Below are 24018 nucleotides of genomic sequence, written 5' to 3'. Positions count from 1 at the left end.
ATCCGTGAACGTAAACAAAACATGCTTTCAAGTTTCAGTATACAGAAGTTTAAAGCCAGCTGATCCTTTAGTATAATAAGGTTATAAAACTAAGCTTTCAGCCAGGCGTGGTGGCGCATGCCTTTAATGCCAGCACGCAGGGAGGCAGAGGCAGGTGAGGCCAGCCTGGTCTACAAAGGGAGTCCAGGACAGCCAAGGCTACACAGAGAAACCCTGTCTCAAACAAAGCAAGATAGATAGATAGATAGATAGATAGATAGATAGATAGATAGATAGACAGACAGATAGACAGACAGACAGACCTAAGCTTTCCTTCCTTCACCTGTAAGTTGAAAATAAAGCTTAATGTAAAGTGCTCAGTGTTTAATGAACTGCCTTGGCTGATCCTGGAGATCATGTCAACAGAGGAAAGTGATAAGCAGGACAATAAACAGTAGGAATGTACAGTCCAGGACGGTCAAGGCTACACAAAGAAACCCTGTCTCAAAAAACCAAACACAAAGAGAGAGAGAGAGAGAGAGAGAGAGAGAGAGGAAGGAAGGAAGGAAGGAAGGAAGAAGCTTTAAAGAAGACCCCGATAATGAACTATGCTTAGCATGAGTTACAACAGGAAGCTGCCTGTGGCTGCTGTGATAACCGCTGATTAAAGCATGTGTGCACACCAGCAAAGACTGGAAAAGAGAGTGAACGCAGGCAGGTTGTTTCATGGCAACCCACAATGTTTTGTGGTTTGGTTTTGTTTTGAGACATGTGCTCACCATATAGATGGGGCTAGCCTTGAACTTGCAGTAATCCTCCTGCCTCTGCTTCCTGTGCTGGGGTCACTTAAAATGTCTTCTTAGCTGGCCCTGTTGGTGCATACTTCTAACTCCAGCTCTGGGCAGGCAGAGGCAGGTGGGTCACCACGATTTTGAGGCCAGCCTGGTTATGTCAAAGAGCTTATCTTTTCAAAAATTGTTTTCTGAGTCAAGTATGGTGGCACACGCCTGTAATCCCAGCACTCAGGGAGGCAGAGGCAGGCGGATGTCTGTGAGTTCGAGGCCAAGCTGGTCTACAAAGAGAGTCCAGGACGGCCAAGGCTACACAGGGAAAATCTGTCTTACAAAACAAAATGTTTTCTTAAGTGTTACAATGTTTTTCTAATAAATCAAAACCACTTAAAAAATAGCAAAGAGTTCCAGTTTTTAGTTTGGCCACAGGAAGAACAGATACCATAGCTCGTATCCTAACAAGAGCTGGACAAATTGGGCAGCAGGGTCTCCCCTCAGCCATGGCAGAGAACTGAGGTCCCGAAGCTGAGCACTGCCCGGCTGTACATTAACATATGGGCAGATGTGGAGAACCATACCTTACCAGAGAGGCCGAGGAGCAGAAACCCCGACCCTCAGAACCTGGCAGGAAGCTGAACCCGGAACTGAGGCTTGCAGGAGGCTGGGTGTTGGAGGCTGAGATGGTCAGACCCAGGAGTCAGTGTGATTGTGGCTCCGATTTTCACAGTAATGATTAGAGACCCCTTCCTTCCCGAGGGCCAGGGGGAGAGCAGCCAGAGGTTCTGTTCTGGAGCAGCCCCACCCTGAGAAGAAACCACTTTATCAGAGCTTATCTTGGCAGGTTTTATCTGCATCTCACTGACCTGGAGGAAGAGGAGTGCTGACTCCAGCCCTCTCAAGCTTCCAAGCCACCCCACCTCACCCGGTGGGAGAGCCTGAGTAGCACAGGTGAAGTCCTCAATACAAGGTCAAAGGGACAAGGATACAGACAGTCCAAGACTTAGCTCTACTGTCAACTTCGAGGACGCCGCTCTGCTCTTCGGATTGTGACAGGGCGAGACAGTGCAGAGGACCCTCCACCCTGTATTCTTGCTGAGGCCACTTCAGATTTGATCTCCCCGACGGTAAGCCCTGTGACAAACTCCCCAACGCTCTTCTAGGAACCCAGCTCAAGATGCCCCAGATAGTGTACATTAGCTTCTGTTAAACTGCCTGTGTGTGGACGCCTCCCCACATTTATCTTATCTTCTGTTAAACTGTTTGCTAGCGCAAAACCTCCCCTTGCAACCACTGAGGGAGATACCACCTTGTGGTTTCGGCCTTCAAAAACCTGGTACTCCAAACACTTGTCACTGCGCTTGGGTCCTGAACACCTGAGTGTCGTCCAGCCGGCTGGAACAAAGCCTTTCCGTTGGCGCCAGACTGACTGAGTGGTCTTCTCTGGTGGGCTTCCGACAGCAACAGCTCATTACTACACGCCTGGGTACTGTGCCTGCTTTGCCAGCACTACTGTCATCGCTCAGCAACAGCAGAAATGACAAGAATGCTACAAAGTCAACACCAAAGCTGGAAGAGATGCAGATGTCAGAACAGCGCTTTCGAACTACAACTATGCTGAGGGCTCCGCTGCGGAAGAATAGACACTAGGGAAACGGGTAATATAAGCAAGAGGGACAGTCTAATAAAGTACTGAAAGTGATGAAATTGATCAAAAACAAAAAACTGCTGACAGAGATCTGTTAGAAGCTCATTACTAGAATAGAGATGGCTGGGGAGACAATCTCTCATCCTTATCTGGCAACAGAAGCTTCAAACATATGGACTCAAGAAGCCAGGAAAGGGAGGATTGTCAGTATCAGGCAAACACATACAGCAAGACTGTCTGAAAACAAACAAACGAGCAACAACAAAACCTCAGAAAGGAAACGCTGAAACACAGACGGCGGGGCACTGACAAGGACGTAAACACAGGAATAGGGTACCTTACAAAAGGAAAGGGAGCAGGGTGGGATTCAAAGCCATGACTGAGAATTCGGCTTGGATATCTGTATCCTTGTTTCCCGGTTGGTTTCGCTGTCTGGAGAGGTGGTGCAACCTTGATGAAGGAAATACGCCACTGTGAGGTGGTGGACCTTTGAGAGGTCACCGTCTCAGGGGACTTCCTGTTTGCTTTCCCTGCTTTGTCTCTGTGAATGAAGACTGGCTCGCTCAGCCTCCCACTGCAGGTGTCCTGCTTCCATGTTACCCCACCATGATGGGCTCTTTAATGTAAGCCAAACTAACTCCTCTATACATTGCTTCAGCTGTGGTGTTTTTATCACAGAAGTACCACACGGCTGGAAAAGCAGGGCTGAACACCTGACAGCTACGCTTGGCCAGCAGGGACCCACGGGGTGGGCAGTGGACCTGCCCTCTGCTGACAAGTGAGCCCTGTCACCTGTGGATCCCAGCAGAGACTGGCAGCCAGCGTCTCGTGGATGGAGAGCAGCCTCGCTCACCACTATGTGTGCCTGAGCCCAGGTCTGGCAGACTGCTGGCTTGCCAAAGGAAAGTATCCATAACCACTGCACCCATTACCAAAAGACACTATGGGCAGGGCAAACCCTAGTGTAAACTACAGGCTTTGGAGGAGGAGGATGGGTCAGTGCAGGCTCATCAACTGTGCCAAACTACAACTATGCTGAGGTCTGGGATGTTGATGATGATACAGGTTGTTCATGAGTCAGGACAATGGGTGCAGGGTAACTGCTTTCTGTCCATTTTACTGTGGGCCTAAAGATGCTCTTAAAAATAAAGTATTTTAAATAGAAAATAAGTTAGAAATTAGAGACCAGAATGGTGAGGTAGGATTGGGACATTTCCCAGTCTTGACATCTAAGAAGTTTAGACTTTTTGTTTTTTGTTGTTGTTGTTGTGGGTTTTTTTTTTTGTTTTGTTTTGTTTTGTTTTGAGACAGGGTTTCTCTGTGTAGCCTTGGAAGTCCTGCACTCACTTTGTAGACCAGGCTGGTCTCGAACTCACAGAGATCTGCCTGCCTCCAGGTCCCCGACTGCTGGAATTATAGGCGTGTGCCACCATGCCCAGCGAAGTTTAGTTTTTGTCAAACACAGCGTAGGAAAAGAATCTCAGGGTTGCTGTGAGATCTGTGCATGTAGAGGAGAAGGCTTAATGTAGAGGAATAATTCCCTCACTGAAAGGACGGAAAACACAAACACCTGCTTGCCTAGACAACTAACTGCCTGGACCTTGAAACTCTCTCATCGCAGGCTCTGAGTGGGAAAATAAAACCACCAGCACCCCACCACCCCAGGAGAAGAGGAAAGTGTCCCCCAGTATAATCCCTGAGAATTAACCCATTTCTGACCCCAGAACTGCAAAGTAAAAAGAGACAATGGTGAAGCACCAGACCAGAATGCTCTGAGAAGCGGTTTCCATAAGGACGCTGACTCCCGTAGTACACTGGGAACCGACAGACCAGTGCTGTGACCTGTGAGAAGCAGAGAGAGCTTGTTCCCTTACCCACCCTCTAAAGGCAGCTTGACCTTGGGATTCTGGCCACCAGGAAACAAAGTCAGTCAGTACGACAGAGCAATGCTTAGTCAGCTAGGCAACCCTTTCCCTGGGGTAGGCAGTGTGAGGAGGTGCGGTGGAGGGACCCATGTTCTCGGCCTCCAGGCTGCCAGCGCTGGACCGTGTGGAAATGTCACGCCTCCAGCCCCTCATCGCTGGACTCTCCTTGTTAATAAGTTTCAGTAAACTCCAGAGAGTGTGGTACCCATAGCTTTTGTTTACGTTGAGTTTGAAATCCAAATTCGGACCATACACACGACCCAGGTAACAAGATAAAAGGGCAGGAAGTGCTGAAGATGTTCACAGTCCTCAGAGGCCTAGAAAAGCCAGCCCATAACCCCTCTCTAGGACTCTTCACCCAGGCCACTCAGGACAGCCCCACAATTAGAGCCAACAAAGTGTTCACAATTACAAAACACACAAAGAAATTATTACTCAAGGGAGTAAAAAGAACATGGCAAAATGGGACCCTAACAAATTCAGATGATTGTAACACAAGCGAAAACTGCTAAATCCATTGATGACAACTAGAGTAGTTCTCAGTGGATCGAAGAGTGGGATACTGTTACGTCAGTCAGATGGAGAGGTGTCTAAACTATGAGGATTAGAGCCGCTAACAAATAACGCCTAGAACAGCACAGAGGGGCTGGAATGATGCTCCGAGGTTAAGAGCACTTGCTGCTCCCTGGGACCCGGGTTTCCACCCACGCGGCTGCTAACCACCTGTCACTCCAGTTTCAGAGGATCTCATGCCCTCTTCTGACCTCCTTGGGTACTGCACGCATGTGGTACACAGACATATTCAGGCAAAATACCTATTAAATAATTTTTTTTAATCTTTAAATTAAAAAAAAAATATATATATAGCATAAAAATGACAGCAACAAAGAAAGAGGATGGGAGACAGGGAAAATCTGTATGACATCCCACAATACTCCTAAGAAGCAGTAAATAGAGAAAGTGACACACACAGGAATAAGGGCCCCAAGTTCAATAATGGAAGGCAGAAGTAATAAATTCAGGACAAGGAAGAAGAACCTCACAGCTAGACACAGTATTACAAACCCATGGCTCCCTGAAGATTTTAAGAAGAAGATGCAGAAGGAAGCACGGGAAAACAATGATCTTTAAAGATACAGTTATTTTGGATCGTCGCGATGGCTCAGTGGGCAAAGCTGTGGCAACCTGAGTTCACTTCACAAATCCCAGTTAGTGACGGAAGGAGTGAGCCAACCTCAGGGCGCCGCTCTCAGAACCTCCACACACGTGCCTGGCACCCGCTGCCCTTGCCCTACATCATCTTTTCATTTGAAAAAAAAATGATACAGTGATTTTTTTTTTATGGTGATCTGAACACTAGCAGGCGTTTCAATATCGGAGAAAGGAGTGAGATATCTTCCAAGTGCTGAGAGAAGGTAACTATCAAACACACAGCCTTGTTTACTTCCCACATAAATTTCTCCAAACAAACCCAAACAGCACAGCACGGAGCCGCTCACTTGGAAACCAGTAGACAAAAAGTTGAGGCTGTTTTGAAAAACAGTTTAAGAAAATAAATTGGAGGTTGCTCACCAGAAAATTGCCATACAAAAACTGCAAGTAAACACTGCCAAGAATGAAAAGAAAGTAACAACTGCTAATTTTATATTAAAAGACCAGCACAAAATAGATGAGAAATAAAAGCATTAAAAGGAAGAGGAGAAGGAGGAGAAAGGGAAGGAAGAATAGGCTGAGGAAGAAAGGGCAAGGGAAGGAAAACAAAACTGAAATGTCACCTGACAGGGATTAAAAAGAAGCAGGAACAAATATGAAGAAAAGTAAAGCTAGAGAAATAGCCCCGTGGGTAAAGTGGCTGTGCACAGCATGAGGACCCAAGTTCAAACCCCACCGTCCACACAAGTGTCCAGAGTGTTGATGTGCATCTCGGACCCCTGCGTGGTCCGAGGGTGGAGACAGGCCAGCTCCAGGTGTTTCCTGGCTAGCCAGTCTAGCTGAATCTGTTCCAGGTGAGAGATTCTGGCCAGCAATAGAGGAAGACACCTGATACACCTAATGTCCACCTCTGGCCTCCAGATGTGGCTTGTGCGATCCCCTCCAACACATTTAAGGCAAATACAGAAACAGTCAAAGGAACTAGATGATACTCTAAATAAAGTACATGATAGAGGTGGTCAAGAATTAGAAAAAGCAGCATGGATGGGAATAAAGACCTAAAAGGGAGCCTAGAGAAGGGGCAACAGCTAGATGAGCTCCAATGAAAGGGTTACAGGAGAGCCGGGAGGGAAAGCAAGTGGACTGGTGTGGTGGGCACACCACCAGGGACCCCCTGTATAAGCAAGCCTCTTTTCCTCCCGTGCATGTGGAAGTGACGTTTTGCTCCTAGCCAACAACGGACGAAACTCGAGGGATTTCACAGTGCACTAGAAATCCCACGCCAGTCAATTCTGCTCATCCAAAGAGATGTACCTAGTCTACAGGCCTTTAAAAGAAGCCAGCCGCTTTAAAAGTGACACACTCCTGCTGTCCTTACACACGCAAGTCCTCCTGAGTCCTAAAGCTTCGAGAAAGTCATTCTTCAAACAGCATTAGGAACCTGGATGACACCTTCCCTCAGCAGGGAGAGTGAGATCCAAAACAGGTCCTAAGCCACGCCCAGACTCCGACCCACAGAGACTTCCAGATGGTGAATGAACTTTATGTAAAGCTGTCTAGTTGGTACTAAGACAATTTTTAGTACAATAAATACTGCATAACAGGTCAGAACAAATGTTTAAGGATGTAACTGAAGAATGTTCTCCAGGAACACAAGCAGATCCGAATGACCAGAAAGACAGCTCAAGAAAGGAAGACTATGCCTAGGAAAGTGTTTCCTGGGATGAAGAGTCATTTGAGGGCTAAATCAAAAGATCAAAGGCATTTTTGTTCGGTTTGTTTTCTGAGACAAGGTGTCTCTTTGTAGCCTGGGCTGGCCTCAAACCCATGATCCTTCTGCCTCAAAATCCTCCTGCTAGGACTACAGGACCACTACACCTAGCTAAAGACAATTTTTCACAAGGACTTATGCATTTAATTGTATGTGTTTGGGTATTTTGCCTAGATGTATGTTTATGCATCATGTATGTGGAGTGTGCACACAGGCCAAAGGAGGGTGTCAGGTCCCCTGGAACTGGGGTTACAGAAGGTCATAAGCCACCACGTGAGTGCTGACCAGCAAACCTAGGTCCTCTGCGTCGTAGTAAATTCAAAAAAGAGTGTTGGGCTATATAATGTTTATTATCATTAGCCTAAGATTATCACGATGGTATTACTTAATCCACTATCACAAATAATAAGACACAGATACTGTTAGATTTTATAATCGCCTTATTTACCTTGGGCCGGGCAGATATTTCACTCACACCCTGTCATCTCAATATCTTCACCATCCATCTCCCAGCCCCCATCCAATGCCATCCAACTTAATGCTCTCTACCTGGACTACCTTTCATCCATAACCCCACGGTTCTTACTTATGTTCTTCATCTGGGCCTTTTCATGCCATTACTGGAGTCCTTACTCCCGGCTCACATGCTTTTTTGTCCACACTAACTCATTGTGGTGTCCTCCTTCCTCTCTTCCCATCCATCTGTTTCTTGTGATTCTCTCTGAAGCCCAGGAACCTTGGCCATGCCTCCCTATTCTGCCCTGCCCAGGTATGGGCCATTTAATGAACCAATCAGGTATAATGTTTTAGGCAGGTTTACACAAACAAGGATGGGTGTGGCAGCTGTCAGTAACCAGATCTTGAGGGCCAGTAATTGGCATTAGATCAGCCTCCCACACCTCTGCAAGAGCTGCAAGTACTCTTAGCCACTGAGCCATCGCTCCAGCCCTGAAAAAAGACATTTTTAAGGGCCAACATTCAGGCTGTTCTCACACTATCATAATAACATCAATGTTAGCAAAAGCCTACAGATTCATTTCTAAAAAAGAAACTCTGACTTAGAACTGTTACAGGATGTTAAGATTTGGTCGAACTGTAAAAGTGACTGATAAGGAGTTTGAAAACGTAAGAACTTAGGACTATTGGTCTCATTAGTTTCATCAGCCTTTCTTGAAAAGAGAAAATATGTTGAAGCTAAAGTTCTGCTGAGCAGGAAGTGGATGGAAAGACTAAGGCAGGAGCCTCAGCTATAAAATAAACACGAGGATTCCGTTTATAGAACAGCATGCAAATGTTGCAAACTTGGCAGTGCAGAACTGAGAAAACAGCCAAGGGTCCCAAGAATGGGAAGCAGCAGTGTAGCGCTAACGGAAGCAGACAGCAGGAAATAAATGTGGAAATTCAGTGAGAAAATGGAAATTGAGAATAAAGTTCTGTGATGAAAAGAAAAGGAAATAGAACATTATCAGCTAACCTAATCACGGAGAAAATTGAGAAATGCAAAAATAACCAATAACACAGACGAAATAAGTACAAAAAGTGAAAATAATGAAAAAACTTAGCTAAAATGAGGATTCTCCTAGAAAACATCACCGGGTAGTGATGGGGCACGCCTCTAATCCCAGCACTGGGGAGGCAGAGGCAGGCAGATCTCTGTGAGTTCTGGGCCAGTCTGGTCTACACAGTGTCTACAGGACAGCCAGGCCTGCACACAGAGAAACCCTGTCTCAGACAAAACCAAAACCCCAAAACAAACAAACAAACAAACAAACAAACAAACACATTGCCAGTACTTGGTAGGCTGAGGCAGGGCAACTGCAGTGAGTTCAGCATTTGCATGGGCTGCTAGGTACCGAGTTCCAGAGTAGCCTGAGCTAGCCCCAGAAAAAACAGAGGCACACAATTCTCTCTCCCTCTGTCCCTGTCTCTCTCTCATGCACACACACACACATCAACACTAACATCACTAAAACTACAGATAAAGAGAAAAAACTGAGCTAAGGCGACAACCACAGAAGAAATAGTTATGAAACAACCACTACCTCCATCCTGTCAGGGTCCCACCATTCCCCCTCCCCCCCCCATCTTCCAATCTCTAAATGGGCCCAGGTGGTTTCTGGAGGAATGTATGAAGGAGCAGAGCACCCCACTGCTCCTGGAAGCAGCCCGGGACATAGAAGAACGTGTCTCTTGTGAGAGACTTCAGGGATTGTAAGGGCCTCACTGTCCTTGCACGTGTCTTCCATCTGCAGGATTACCTTGTGGTGGCGAGATGGCAGCTCTCACTCCAGGCACTGTGTGGTGCACAAGTAGGAAGGTACTGCCCAGGACCACTGACATTGTTCCCAAAGCTCTGCCTGGCAACCTCTCCCAGTTACAAGGGAGGCTGGCCAATGAACCATCTTGAATAAAATCATGGTTTTGCCAGATATAAGAAGGCCACTTAAACCGGGCTTGGTGGCTCATGCCTGTAATCCCAGCACTCAGGGAGATAGAGGCAGGTGGGTCTCTGTGGGTTCCAGGCCAGCCTTGTCTACAAAGCGAGCCCCGGACAGCCAAGGCTACATAGAGAAACCCTGTCTCAGTGGGGAGAAAAAAGCCCAATTAGATCTGAATTTTATATTTAAAAATGTTGAGTATGTTTATACTAAACTTCCCCCCCCCCCACACACACTTGATTTGAATTTGAAATGTACCTCATGTGTGTGCACACTTGGCCCCTGTTGATGGCACTGTTTGGGGAGGTTAATGGTACCTTTAGGAGGTGGAGTCTTTGCAGAGGAAGCATGCCTGCGCTGCCGTGCCCTCCCTGCCATGGCTTCTACCCCTTGGAACTGTAAACCAAAACACACTCTTTCTTTTTGATGTTACGTTTTGTTATGGTATTTTATTAGAGCAAGAGAAAAGTAATACGTGTATAAACCTTGATATGTATCTAAAGTGACATTGTATATTATCGGAATAAGAATGAACTGTTACAAGTGGTGCTTCAACAACTATTACGATAAACTGACTATTATAAAAAGCAATCAATTAGTTCCCTCTCTATTCACTCATAGTGTAATTTAACTCAGAGTCTAGTCTAAGTTCAGCCATGCGACTTGCTGTGTCTAAGGGACATTACGGAACATACAAAGGCTTACACAATGGGTCTCCTTCCAGTCTACAGCCTGTGAAGATGAGGGAGGTGCGAGTTTCAGTGGCAGGTGTGCCAGGTGACCAGAGTGCAACCCTGTTGGCCAACTGCCAGTGTAAGAAGGGTGATCCAGGTGAAAAGCAAGCGACCACGGGAATGAGGCAGCAGAACCAGGCTCACAGACATGTTAAAGAGATGGCAGTCTTTTTACCACTAAATTTGGGGTGGATAGATGTCCAAGCAAACCTAATTGATAAAGATATTATATAGAAATGACAAATGCGCTGGTTCCTTCCCCTACTCCCACCCCAGTGTGTGTGTGTGTGTGTGTGTGTGTGTATTTCCTGGCTGTTGGGAGCCAGGCTAGTCCAAGGCTTTCTCAGAGGCCCTTATGAAAGGCAAAGAGAATGCAGGTTCTGTGTCCTTGCCCACGGACACTCTTGGCAAGATCTGGTCTGGGGCTAGAAGGAGTGAGGGTTTTGGTTCCTGGGAACATGGCTTTTCCCCTGAAGAAAGTGGAGTTATCAGTCCTAACACTGCTGTGTGCGCTCTGACTACGACACTCTTGCGCTATCTTGTGTTCCCTTTGTGCAACCCCGCTTTCCTGGCTTCCTGCTGACACCGTCGCCTTGTATGACAGCTTTCTGCTACCTCTGCCTCATCTCACCCTGTAAAATGAAGAGATGATAATGTATTTCTTTTCAAATAAGTTATTTCTTTTTATTTTATGTGCATTGGTGTTTTGCCTGCACGCATGTCTGTGTGAGGGTGTCGGATGCCCCGCTACAGGAGTTACAGACAGTTGTGAGCTGCCATGTGGGTGCGGGAAATTGAGCCTGGTTCCTCTGGAGGAATAGCCAGTGCTCTTATCTGCTGAGCCATCTCTCCAGCTGTGTTGGTATAATATTCTTGTGGATTGTACCCTTGTTCATTCAAATGCTGATTTCTCTCCCCCACTATCTGGTTTCAAAAAGGACACTGCATTGTGATGCTTATTCTAAGCGTCCCCTGTCTCACGTTTTGTGTAAACATCCACCATTTGTTCTCTATATTGTTAATTAAGCATCCAGCCAGTGCTGTGCAATGGAGAGAATAGGGTGGGACACCCTGGTCCGGAGGGGAGGGGTGGGAAGCAAGAGAGGAGGAGCAGAGGTCGGCATGAGAGGACTTGGAACCGTAAGGAGGAATGAACTGGACCTAAAATGTGACTAAAAGCAAGTGTAACAGGTGGAATCAGAATGGCAGGAAACTATGCGGGCTTGGAGGTTTAGGATGGAGTACACTGCCCAGCACTGTGCTCTAGGTCAATTAAATACATCCTAGTCTCTGTGTGGTGATTTGGGTATACAGATGGTTTAGGAATAACTGCTGCTTAACTAAAAGATAAATCAACAGTAAATATTAATCACCCACAACATGGCTGTAATGTATTTTTTTCCCTCATCCCTGGACCTCAGGGGCCTGTCACTAAAGAAGGACTTGCTGGTCCAGGTCACCAGGTAGGCTAGAGACTTAAGTATGAAGAATGATCTTGGCATAATGGTACACACCTATGATGCCAGCACTTAGGAGGCTAAGGCATAAGGATACCAAGTTCAAAGCTCAGTGAATCAAACAAGGCCAAAAAAAAAAAAAAATCAAATACAAAAGAGAATATAGACTAGACACAGAAAAAGCTTAATAACCTCAAATTAGGGGCCATTTATAAAACAAGATCCAAAAAATCACACATAATAGAAGACAGTTGTCACAAATAATTGTGAAAATAGCATTGCAGCAGTAACGGCGGGCAGGCCTCTAGTTTGAGATCAGCCTGGGGCAGGTTGGGAATTCTTTTTTCTCACAAACAACTGTAAACAAAGGTAAAGGACAAGTCATTTTGCATTCAGGACATATAAAAGATGTCTATAAACCAGTAAGAAAAAGATAAGCAATCCTGTAAAAAAGAAAAATGGGCAAAATATATGAGCCGTTAACTGACAGGTGAAGAGCCCTCATGACTCTGCTTCATTCATAGTCAGAGTATGTTTGGAAACGAGAAGTCACTTCAAATCCGTCAAACTGGCAAAGAGAATTATAATTTTATTTTAACGTTTTGTTAGTGTGTGCTAATTATATGTAACAATGGGTTTATTATGAGATTTTACATACATACATAATGCATTTCAACCATATTCTCCCTTACTAGCCTTCCTTGCTCCCTGGTATTATCTATCTATCTCTATCTATCTATCTATCTATCTATCTATCTATCTATCTATCTATCTACCTATACCTACCTACCTACCTATCTACCTATGTTCAGACAGGATACCTTGTAGCTCAGGCTAGCATTGAACTCAGTAGGTAGCTGAGGATGACCTTGAACTCCTTATCCTTCTGCTCTATCTCCCAGTGTTAGAACTACAGGTGTGCACTACCATGCCTGGCTAGAATGACAAAAACAAAAACAAACAAAAGCACTAAGTTTCCAATTGACAGAGAAGAGGGCATTGATGTGAACGGAAGGTCTTTTGACTTTGGAGAATAACTTGACATAGAAACTCTCACACGGGTGTGAAACATACAAAAATGTTCAGAGTACAGTATCCATACCCTGAAAAGGTAAGTAACCTAAATGTCTGCGACTGTTTTAAAGTGTTCCCCTAAATCATGCCTTAGAACCCTCAATACAGCCATGCTGAAAGGTGGCTCTAATGGGAGGCGTCCAAGTCATCCATCCTCATGAATGCTTTCGGTTTAGGGATCAGCTAGCCATTTCTAGCTTGGCCTTCTGTTTCTCTCTCTTGTCTTTCTGCTCTGATGTCCTCACCAAAAACAGATGCTAGCAACAGGCTCTTAGACTTCTGAGCTGCTACAACAGTGAGCAAAAATAAGCATCTTTATAAATTACTTAGCATTGGCTGGGTTGGTAAAGCAGACTCCATAATCCCCAGCTGGTTGGGACATTAAAGCCAAAGGATCACCAGTTCAAGGTCAGGCTGGGCAGTTCACAGACCCTGTTTCACAATAAAAAGCTGGGGGAAAGAACAGGGCTGCAGTTCAGAGGTAGGGCGATGGCCTCCCCAGCACCAAAGAGTAAATCAATAATACCTAGAATCATGTGTTCTCTTACAACAGAAAGTGGATTGAGACCCCTTAAAGAGTGGGTAATGAAGGTACTATACACATTAAAGTCAAAGTAATGGCTCCCGCTATGGGATGGGAAGGGAGATACAGTCAGGCAGGGACACGCGCGCATGGAACTCAGAGATCACGATGAAGAAACAAGTTTATGGGCTTAAGTCTTTCATGATAAAAGTCCCCAGTTCAATGCCACACCCTGGGAACCTTGCAGTTTTATTCCACGGAGAAACACTATGTTGCTAAGCTATTATGTCCTCATACCACACATGGAGGTGTCACTCTGTTATATACAGCAAAGAAAATCACTGTGGTAGTTATTGCTAATGTTAAACTCTCTCAACTTTACTTTAAAAAGAAAAAAAAAAAAAAACAGATAACGCAGGAAAATCACATCCTTTCTGTTTTCTTCCCATACTGCTCCCTGCTTCAGTGCTAGTTCGTGGGTGCATTAAACTGCTAAGCAAAGTTCAGGCTGTGGGCAGGAATCCAGCTTTCTCTAGGTCAGAGGGTACGGGGAAAAGTGCTCAGAGCCTTTCAACAGACAGGCACTGGGAGCTTTGAGTATTGAGTTATTACTAAGATGTCCCTGATAGCTCCAGATTATAAAGCTGTTGCCCATTGTTTTTTCCTCCTTTGACTGTATCCCTAAGCTTTGCTACTATGCAGTTCATAAATTTAATGAGAAGCAAACAAAATCAACTTAAACCTGTTTCACTCAACCAATCATTTTATTACATTATTTTTCACCTTTTCTGTCTCTAATGACGTGTTTCCTATAGCACATTTCCTGCAGTATAGCTTAAGTGGTGTTTTTAAAATTGGTGCTTTGTAGCCAGGTAGCGGTAGCACATGCTTTTAATACTAGCACTTAGGAGGCAGAGGCAAGCGAATCTCTGTGAGCTCTGGGCCAGCCTGGACTACTGAGTGAGTTCCAGGACAGCTAGGGCTACACTGAGAAACCCTATTTTGAAAAAAAAAAAAATACTGCTTTATATAGATTTTCTTTTAATTTTTGTTTCTGGTTTTTTGTTTGCAGGTGGCATAGCTCTATAATCTCAGCTACTCAAAAGGTTGAGCCAGGAAGATCAAAAGTTCAAGGCCTATCTGGACAACTTAGTAAAACCCTCTCTTAATATAAAAAACTCAGAGCAGGGCTTAGTGGTATAGTAGCGCCTAGCATGCACAAGATGGAGGGTTTAGTCCCCATCTCAGAAAAGAAGAAGATATGCACTCAGTTTTCATTTTCTCTTATTGTCAGCCACGTTCATTTTTTAGCCATTCTACAACCTGACACAGCCTAGAGTCACCAGAGGAATGAGTCTCCATAAAGTAACTGTCCTTAACCATGTTGGTCTGTAGGCACCTCTGTGAGGGATGAATCAAGACAAATATTAATCAGTGGAGGAGGGGCCTAGCCCATGAGGCTGATGGTCCTGGGCTGTAAGAGAAAGCTAGTTAAGCACGAGTCTGGAAGAAAGCCAGAGAGCGAGCCAACAAATCGGTTCCCTACGGCTCCTACCCTGACAAACATCCCTCAAGGATGGTCTGTGACTTGGAAGTATAAGAAAAAATAAACTTTTTCCTCCCCTGACATGCTTTTAGTACGGTATTTGTCACAGCAAAATGTAGACTAACACATAGCTCTGATTTGTTGGTTATTTCATAACCAAGCACACATTTTGGTAAAGCATGGACTATTTTTTCACAGCCAGGACGGTGCTCAAAAATGAGCACAAGGGTACCTAAGTACGAATGACTGAGATAAAAACCACAGTTTGGGGGTCTATGCAGCCACGCCTTTAGAAGCTGCCTTCTTTTGAAAGTTAATCTTCTCTAAGTCTAATACTGCAACTTGTTGAGACAGTGTCTCTCTCTGTGGCCCACCCTGGACTTAAACTTGTGATCCTCCTGCCTCGGACTCTTGAATACAGGTATTATGGGCAAGCGCCACCACACCTGAGTACAACTCTTACCAAATCACCCGGTTACCTAGATGTTATCTTCACCCACTTGAAGAAAGTTGTCAAGCCACCCCTCATAATCTCAAACCTAGATCTCTAAACAGCCACTCCGTGGACTCTGAAGACTGGATTTGCTCTTTGGAAAGCATGCTACCAATACTGCCTTTCTTTACTTTTTATCATTATTTTACTTCATGTGCATGGCTGTTTAGCCTGCATGTACGTCTGTGTGCTATGTGTGTGCCTGGTACCCCCAGAGGCCAGAAGAGGCCACTTTCCTTGGAATAGAATTACAGATGGTTGTAAGACACCATGTGGGTGCTGGAAATGGAACTCAGGTCCTCTGGAAGAGCAGCTACCACTCTTAACCACTGAGCCATCTTTCTAACCCCCTAGGCTTCCGTTGTTTAAGAAAGGTAAAATTTAGGGCTGGAGATACAGTTCAGTGGGACAGTACTTGACTGATATGCACAGGTCCTAGGTTCAGTTACTAGTACTTAAAAAAAAAGATTTCTTTTTCCTTTGAGTAATAAATGTCAAAGCCTTTTTCTATTTCCTTCTTTCGTTCTTCCTTCCTTTTTTGAGACATGTTCTCTCTACATAGCCTATCTGTCCTGAAACTCACGAAGATTCCAGGCCGGCCTCAAACTCACAGAGATCCATGTTCCTCTGCCTCCCAAGTACTGGGATTAAAGGTGTAAACCACCATATCTGGCTCTGCAATGCCAAACTTCAACAACAAAATACCACCAACAAATAAAATTCCAAGCACAATGCCAATGAAAATAACAGAGAACATGATTAACATGTTCAAACTCCACAGAGGACTTTGTATAAATCACAGCTCCTGGGATCCTTCCATTGCAGCTGGATGGCGCAGAAATGACTCTTGGCCTGGGAGGAAGCACCTGCACCACTTCCAATGAATGACTGCAGGCAAAGGAAGCACGTGATGCTGAACCTTGAACTGCAAGGTGAAGGCAAGAACCAGTTCAGCGATTTTTCTCTCGGCTAAAGGTCAAAACTGCCGAGTTAAAGGCTGATCCTTTAAAAAAACAAAACTCACTTAATCTGAATTACAGTGATTTGTTCCAATCAGAGTTTGGTTTGCACTTCATAGAGTTCTTCCGGTGATTGTTTTGAGAAAGGAATAGATGAAAGCAGCCATGAACTGACTATACAGCGGACACTGTCAGAATTAAACATGGCTACCCTTGAGCCTGTAAGTCGAAAACAACCAACACTATTACTTTGGTAAAAGTTAAGCAATCACACATTAATTATTAGCTTATGGCTCTAACAGACCTTTGTGATACCCAACTGGAATAACATCAAAATATAGCAAACAACAGGACAGCTGTGACGTTAAAAATGCTCTGCCCAGAGCATTTTCTTGGTACGAGCACGCACGGTATCATCTATGATAAAGAAAACACCTCTGCTCGCAGACTTACGTAAGGTGCACATGCTGTAGCGTGCAAAAACCACAAGGTTATGAAACCAGAGGGCACAGAAGCAAGACAACACGACCCAAAGGCCATTTTTTTTTTTTTTTTTTTTTTTTTTGAAACTGCAGACTCTAAGATAGCCGCGTCCCAGAAGCCTTTGCGCAGCCTCCCCCGATGAGCTAAAGCCCCGGGGCGGAGACGCGCGCGGGGGCCACGCCCCCTCCCCGCAGGGTCGGCCTCGAGCCTCGAGGTGCGCTCGGGCCGGGTTGCTCCGAGGCCGCACCGCAGAAGGGAAGCACGGCAGGCGGCCTCAGAGGCTGGTGTCTCACCTGTGGGCCCGGGCGGCGGCCTCGGGCTCGTCGGGGAAGGAGCGGCTGGAGAGTGGGCGTGCCTACATCGCCGCCTCCGCGGGGACTGCCTCCTAGTCCCGCCTCTTCGCCCCTTCGCTTAAACCGGTTGGCTGCCCTCCTGTCAGTCAGAAGCGGGAGTCGCCGGCTGCGGGCGGCTGCTCGGAGGCTTGGTGGGCTGGTGGAGCTCGGGGCTGTGAGAGAGTCTTGAAGTAACTCGGGGTGGAAGATGTCGGGAAGTAACTCGGCAGAGGCTGGCGACGGAAGCGGGGAGCAGGTGTCTGGTGCTAAAGTCATCGCCCAGGCCCTGAAGACGCAAGTACGGTGGAGCCCTCGGGAGCGAAAGGCTCTACGGAAGCGGGCGCGGGGAGGGGGCACGCGTTGCCATGGAGACGGAGGGCCAGGAGTTGGGGGCGGGTGCTGTGGTTCTTCCTTTGGACCTCCTGGGGGGGGGGGGGCTGGAAGGCTGGGCCACCTGGTGACCCGCTTTTATGCCTCTGTTCCCCCCCAGGATGTGGAGTACATTTTCGGAGTCATAGGCATCCCCGTGACCGAAATCGCCCTTGCTGCCCAGGAACTGGGCATCAAGTACATCGGGATGAGGAACGAGCAAGCGGTGAGTGTGGACACAGGTACCCGAATGGCAACTATACGCTGCGCACGGCGGCCCATCACTCCTCAAGCGTTGCACGCACCGCTGTTGATCCTACTTCACAAGAAAGTGAGGTGCAGAAAGAGTAAATCAGACGTGCCCCCACGTGAGTCATGGGTGGTGACTTTTGAACTCAGACATTCTGAGTTCAGGATCTGTGCTCACTGCCTTCTACTGTAGTGTGCTCTACCGCGTCCACATGTTAGGACCGGAAGGCTGAGAGTTCTAGAGCTCAGAGAGATGTGGGAGAAACGCCTGAAGGCCAGGACTCACGCTACATAAGGTGAAAGATATTAGCGATGGTAATGCCATCCTTGGAACTCAGGACTCTCAAATCCCAGTCCAGTGCTTTCCCTCCGCGTTATGCCCCAACCCTTTCAGGGACCTATCTGGAAGTAGGAAAAGCAAAACAGACATTTTATACACCCACTTGTAGTGTTTCCTCTCTCAGCAATACCCGCAGAAATATCATGAATCTGGTGCTACAAAGCCTGATAACTGAGTGTAATCTCCTGGACGCACGTGGAAGAATGAAGGAGATAGACTGACGTATGTTGTCCTCTGCCCTGGACACACACACACACACAAGTATTTAAAGAATCAAGAATTGGCCCTGGAGAAATAGCTCAGCAGTTAACAGCACTTGTTGCTTTTTTAGGGACCGTGATTTTGTTTCTGACAACCTACATGGTGGCTCACAACCTTAGATCCAGCTCCAGAGGATCTAATGGCTTCTTCTGGCCTCCCTGGGCACACACATGATGGCGCACGCATGCACACGTGCGCCCCCCCCCCCCACATTTGTAAGCACTCATACCTAGGCAAGAACAAGAGTCTATTTTGTAATAGTGTCCGCCCACCTGAGGCAGAGTCCTGTTTTCACTCCACGGCTGCCCTTGATCTCTGCTCTTGTGCCCTCTTGCCACCTTTTCTCTCCATCAGCTGCAAGTTCCAGTGCAGTTGCATTTCATTTGTTCTTGTGCCTCCCAGTGCTGACTTGATCGAGGTCTTTGCGTGATATAGCCGTTCACTATATTGTTTACTAACTGAAAGACACTTACCGACAAGGTTTGAAGAGTAGAGGGAGTGTTTTTAATATGAAAACTTGGATTTGTGAGCCTTACACTTTTATCCCCCTCTCTACCCCTCTTTTTTTCAGAGCTGGGAATTGAACCCAGGACCTTGTGCGTATTAAGCAAGAGCTCTGCCGCTGAGCTGTATACCTACCTTTCAGTTTGACCTGCATGAGAAAGTATAAGTGTTGATCTGCATTTTACTACTTTTCTAGAGGCAGTATGTCTGCCTCCCCTTTCCTTTTCATGCATTACACACATGCTGAGTATGTTCTATATGCTTGCCCTGTGTTGTGTAAGAGAGGGACTTGAAGAAGAAATGAGGTTTCCAGTTAAACTCCAAGTTGATTAGTCGGGGAAAGTGGGGCTAAGACACAAAGAGACAGTCTAGAATAATGGTCCTCACAAAAGAAATGGATAGAAGGAATAGTAGTGTGGAGGAGGTAACTGGTTCTCTTTGTTGCGGCAGGAAAGATTGCTCAAAGAGGTACTGTCTGGTCATGCTGCATCCGTATAGCTTAGAGGCATGGCGAGCTGTGAGGGTGGATAGGTAGGCCAGAGGATGGTTATGGAAAATCCACAGCACACAACTCTAATCCCTGTATCTACTCAGGAGAAACAGAAGATCTCAGGTTTGGAGCCAGACTAGTCAGATGAGGCCCTAAGGGTTCGGGTTATATTTCAGTGGTACTGCCCAAAATGTCTGGTGCTCTGATTTCCTTAGTAGAGCAACAACAGATTTAAATAAAAAGACAAAGAAGTCTTCTGAGAAAGCATCCCCACAAAAGATGAAGAAAGAGTAGGCATTACCCATGAGGAAGGAAAAGGCTAGCTCTTGTAGAGATAATTTCTAGGTTAGGGGCTCGTATCACTGATTGATAATTCTACTCACTGAGGTTGAAGAGAGGAGAACAGTTTAGGAGGGAAGATGATGGGTTTAATGATGGGTTGTTCAAAGGAGTATGTGAAATGGATCAGAAGAATTCAAGAGCATGTTTGTGCTAAAGGGAAAGGTATGCTTGGGTATTGCTTGATTATTCATCAGCTCCTAGAGTAGTCAAGACACTTATGTGGCCAGAAAGTAGGCAGATTGTCAAGAAGTTAACTGTATTCTAAGTATTTTACATGTCTGAGATCACTGATTTCATCCTCATAGCAGTGCTCTGAATTACAGTGATTTTATAGATGATGAAGTCAGTGTGCAGAGTAATTTGTCAAAGTCACACAGTAGAATGTAGGGGACTGGGATCAAAATCAGAGCCCTTTGACTCCAGACTTTAGCATCTTGAGAACTGTGTATACTTTGGGAGGGGGTGTGATTTGATAGGAAAGCAGAGGCCTTTTCTGTTTTGTTTTGTTTTTAATGGTAATAAAGTTTGTCATTTGGTGCATGCCTTCAATCACAGCACCCTGGAGGTAGAGGCAGGTGGATCTCTGAGTTCAGGGCTAGCCTGCTTTACTGAGTGAGTTCTAGGACAGCCAAAGCTACAAAGAGAAACCCTATGTCTGAAAACAACAGCAGCAACAAAACCAAACTAAACAACAACAAAAATTTGTTATTTCTCCACTTTTGGCATATGCCAGAGAAGCATGCTTTTTGTATATGTTTTGTATTTTATTGCTGTAAATGGACAGTTACTCTCAATATATATATATATATATATATATATATATATATATATATATATATAAATAAGTATACTAATTTTGGCAAACATTTTATGCAATTTGCTATTATTTTTAAAGATAAGACAAGTAATACTATCATGTTTAGACAAAGAATAATTTTTAAATGCACTCAGCGTTTTTTGCTGGGCACCTGTCTTTAACCTAGTGCTTCTGTCTTCCTTATAACCTGGATGAAGTGTACACTCAGTGAAAAGTGTCCAGGCATGGTGACCTCCAAGTGTATCCCAGAGCTCACGAGGCTTAAGAGGCTTCCGGTACAATCAGGGCCAGCCTGGGCCACAGTCAAGGCCAGCAGAGTGAGAGCTTGTCTCAAAACAAAACAAACAAAAACCATGTTGGCCACAAAGAAAGTTTCTCCAGATTGCTTGGTAGGAATTAAAAACACTCAGTAAGCCATATGTAACCTGACCATGTGGAAGTGACCTCAGTAACAGGAAGACAACTAAAGGGTCACATTTAAGAGGAAGCAGCATTCACAGGTCCATATAAGTATCCGAAAACGTCAAGGCACACTGATCAGGGATAAGAGAGAAAACACAGATGAGGAATGGAAGTACAGATATCATTACAGACCCTAATGTGCAAACGGATTGAAGAAATCACAGTGGGAAATAGAAAATACTTTTAATAAATGATAATGAAATGATGACTATCAAATATAATTCATAAGATATAGCTAAAATACTTTTTAGATGAAATAGTTGAAGTAAATCTGTTAGCAAAGATTTAAAACCAATCTTATTTTTCAAGATACTAGGAAAGGAAAAGCAAATCAAACTCAAGGAAAGAAGTTAAATAATTAATGCATAAGCAGAAATTAGTGAAATAGGAAACAATACCGAGAAAAACAAAACAAACAAACAAAAATCAAAGCGGCCAGGACTTGAAAGGCTGATGTGTGAATCATCACAGGCTACATACACATTGAAGGCCAGCCTGAGTAGTGAGACCAGGCTCTAATGGAATAGCCTAGCCCTTCAGAGAGGAGTGAAAAGAGATACATGATCAATAAGAAAGAGGACATTCCTACTGATTTGAAAGATACTTAAGCAGTTGTAAGATGAATAGCATAGATAGTAATGACAGTTTCTTGAAAAACTAAAATTTAGATACCTAGATGCTTAAGCCAGTCCTTGAAATTTCTGGTTATCACAGCTCATAAAAAATGAGTACATTAAATCCTTTACTATGTAAATTCTCTCTCTCTCTCTCTCTCTCTCTCTCTCTCTGTCTGTCTGAGACAGTTTCTCTGTTTAGACCTGGCTTTTCTGGAACCAGGCTGGCCTCAAACTCAGAGATCTGCATGCCTCTGCCTCCCATGTGCTAGAATTAAAGGCGTGTCCCACCATGCCCAGCTCAAATTCTCTTTTAATAATGGACTTTCTTGTATTTATACCCAGTATGTCTCTCATTGAGTCCGGCTGTCCTTTCTTTGTAGGCTTGTTATGCTGCCTCTGCGGTTGGATACCTGACGGGCAGGTAAACTAAAGCCGGCTTCATTTTAATAAATTGAGAGTTTGGGGTAGAAATATATGTTTCAACTGAACGCTTAGTTGTCTTGAAAAGATTACAGAAGACAGGATTAATAAGAAATGAGAACTTCCCCAGGCCACTTCATACAAAAGTCTCAGTTCCAGAATGAAGGTGCTAGAGCATATTTCAGTCTACTTGTGTTAGCTAATTACCCCTCATTTTTATTAAAAAGTAATGCTTTTTACAACCCTTTTAGAAAACCTAGAAAATATATAAGGAAAAAAACTGAAATTGTTATAATTTCACAGCTGTTAATTTTTTTCATATGTTCTTCTTTTTTCTACATTCACATATTTTCTAGGTAGAGTTTAGACCTCTGATAAAATTTGTACCATACTTTTTTGCTACTTATATAAGCTTTAGTAAGTTTTTTTTTTTTTTTTCTAAAATTGAAGTTAGTGATTAAATACTAAGAAAGGTAGAAAAGCAGGCTATAACAATCCTTCCTTTTTAATGGGAACCTTCTGAATTTGAGCCTGAGGAAAGTTAGGTCATCTAAACTGGCCTCTGAACTACTTCTGTTACTTTGAGCATGTCACATGTAAGCAATGGTTTAATCTTTTGGTTGACCCTAGAAAGCATTTAAATTACAGTCATTGATGCTTTAATTGACTCTGGAACAATGATTATTTTCACAAGCTAAAAGTTAATTTTGAAGTTTTTGTTTTGAAAACCTTAGAGCTGTACTGTCTAGTATTGTAGCATTAGGAATGGGTAGCTATTTACATTTAATTCAAAACAAGTAACATTCTCACTAGGGCTTCTCATTTGTAGTGGCCACATTGTTAAGTATTCAGTGACTGTGTGTGGGGTCCATGTCATGTCAAACCCCACAGGGAATATGACGACTACTGTAAGCATTCTGGGAGGTGGGACTGTTCTAGAGTTTACTCTCTGCTGGAAACTGTGTTTGAGTCTGAAAGATTCTTAAGCTACAAATGTAAAGTGCCAAGCTAAACTCTACAGGGATACTTTATTACCGAGTGCTTGAGGCTCAGGAAGCTACGTCAAGAGAAAGAATTCAGAAAGATTTGGAGGAAAACCAGACATTTAGAATCATTTTTCCTCACAAAGATATAGTACATTATATTTGTTTGTTAAGAAAATTTGTAAAATTTCTAGAAAATAAATGTGGCCCATCAAAATTTACTTCTGTAATCAGTTAACTTGTTCTAACTCAACTGTAATTAGAGCCAAATAGGAAGTTTCGTGAAATACGATGTGAAAGTAAAAGTGTACATTATGTTTTAAAAGAAACTTAATGTCACTCTTTTTTAATTAAGATTTTTCTGATGTTTACCAATTATTGTAAAGACCTACACGTCTTTCCTTTGGCCACTGAGAAGTTTCCATGGAAACCCTAACATAATGTGAATTGGTAGTTGGTCTGTTCCAACCAGAGGTAGCGGGCACCTGGCCCTCTTCTTTTACAGCTGTTTAAGTTTCATCTGCTGCTGCTAATCTCTGCCCTGCTTCTAGGCCAGGAGTATGCCTTGCTGTTTCTGGCCCGGGTCTCATCCACGCCTTGGGTGGCATGGCAAATGCAAACGTGAATTGCTGGTAATTAAACCATCCTTGTTAAAAACATTTCTTAATGTACCTTTGCATAATTTAACCAAGGAAAACTGCTCTAGGGTGGAAGGAGTTGGGGAAAGCAAAAATCCACTTGGCAACACTTAGAAACAGAGTAGAAGGTACTTAACTTCATACTGGGAAGTGGGCTGGAGGTCGGGAGGTGGGGCAAAGGGCGCAAACCTGAGCAATGTGCAGCACGAGGACAATAGTCAATA

General features: G+C 44.6%; 2 protein-coding genes across 7 annotated transcripts in view; one reads left to right on the top strand and one right to left on the bottom strand.

Moving 5' to 3' along the window:
* Btd (biotinidase) overlaps positions 1–17343 on the bottom strand; it is a 31621-nt gene extending 14278 nt beyond the window's left edge. Inside the window, exon 1 of the mRNA XM_055612222.1 lies at positions 17264–17343. The gene's annotated coding sequence lies outside the window, so the exon portion shown is untranslated. The remainder of the gene's footprint in view (positions 1–17263) is intronic.
* Hacl1 (2-hydroxyacyl-CoA lyase 1) overlaps positions 17330–24018 on the top strand; it is a 43410-nt gene continuing 36721 nt past the window's right edge. For all 6 annotated transcript variants that reach the window (XR_008720714.1, XR_008720713.1, XM_055612218.1 and 3 more), the window contains exons 1-4: positions 17330–17600; positions 17793–17897; positions 22134–22174; positions 23708–23788. Coding sequence is in view for 4 of the 6 variants with exons in the window: in XM_055612218.1 (XP_055468193.1) it covers positions 17511–17600; positions 17793–17897; positions 22134–22174; positions 23708–23788 (317 nt within the window). In the remaining 2 variants the exon portion in view is untranslated. The remainder of the gene's footprint in view (positions 17601–17792; positions 17898–22133; positions 22175–23707; positions 23789–24018) is intronic.

This window comes from Psammomys obesus, unplaced genomic scaffold (assembly GCF_907164565.1).
Source record: "Psammomys obesus unplaced genomic scaffold, mPsaObe1.curated_primary_1811, whole genome shotgun sequence".
Taxonomy (NCBI): Eukaryota; Metazoa; Chordata; class Mammalia; order Rodentia; family Muridae; genus Psammomys; species Psammomys obesus.
This window is presented reverse-complemented; position numbering and strand designations above follow the sequence as displayed.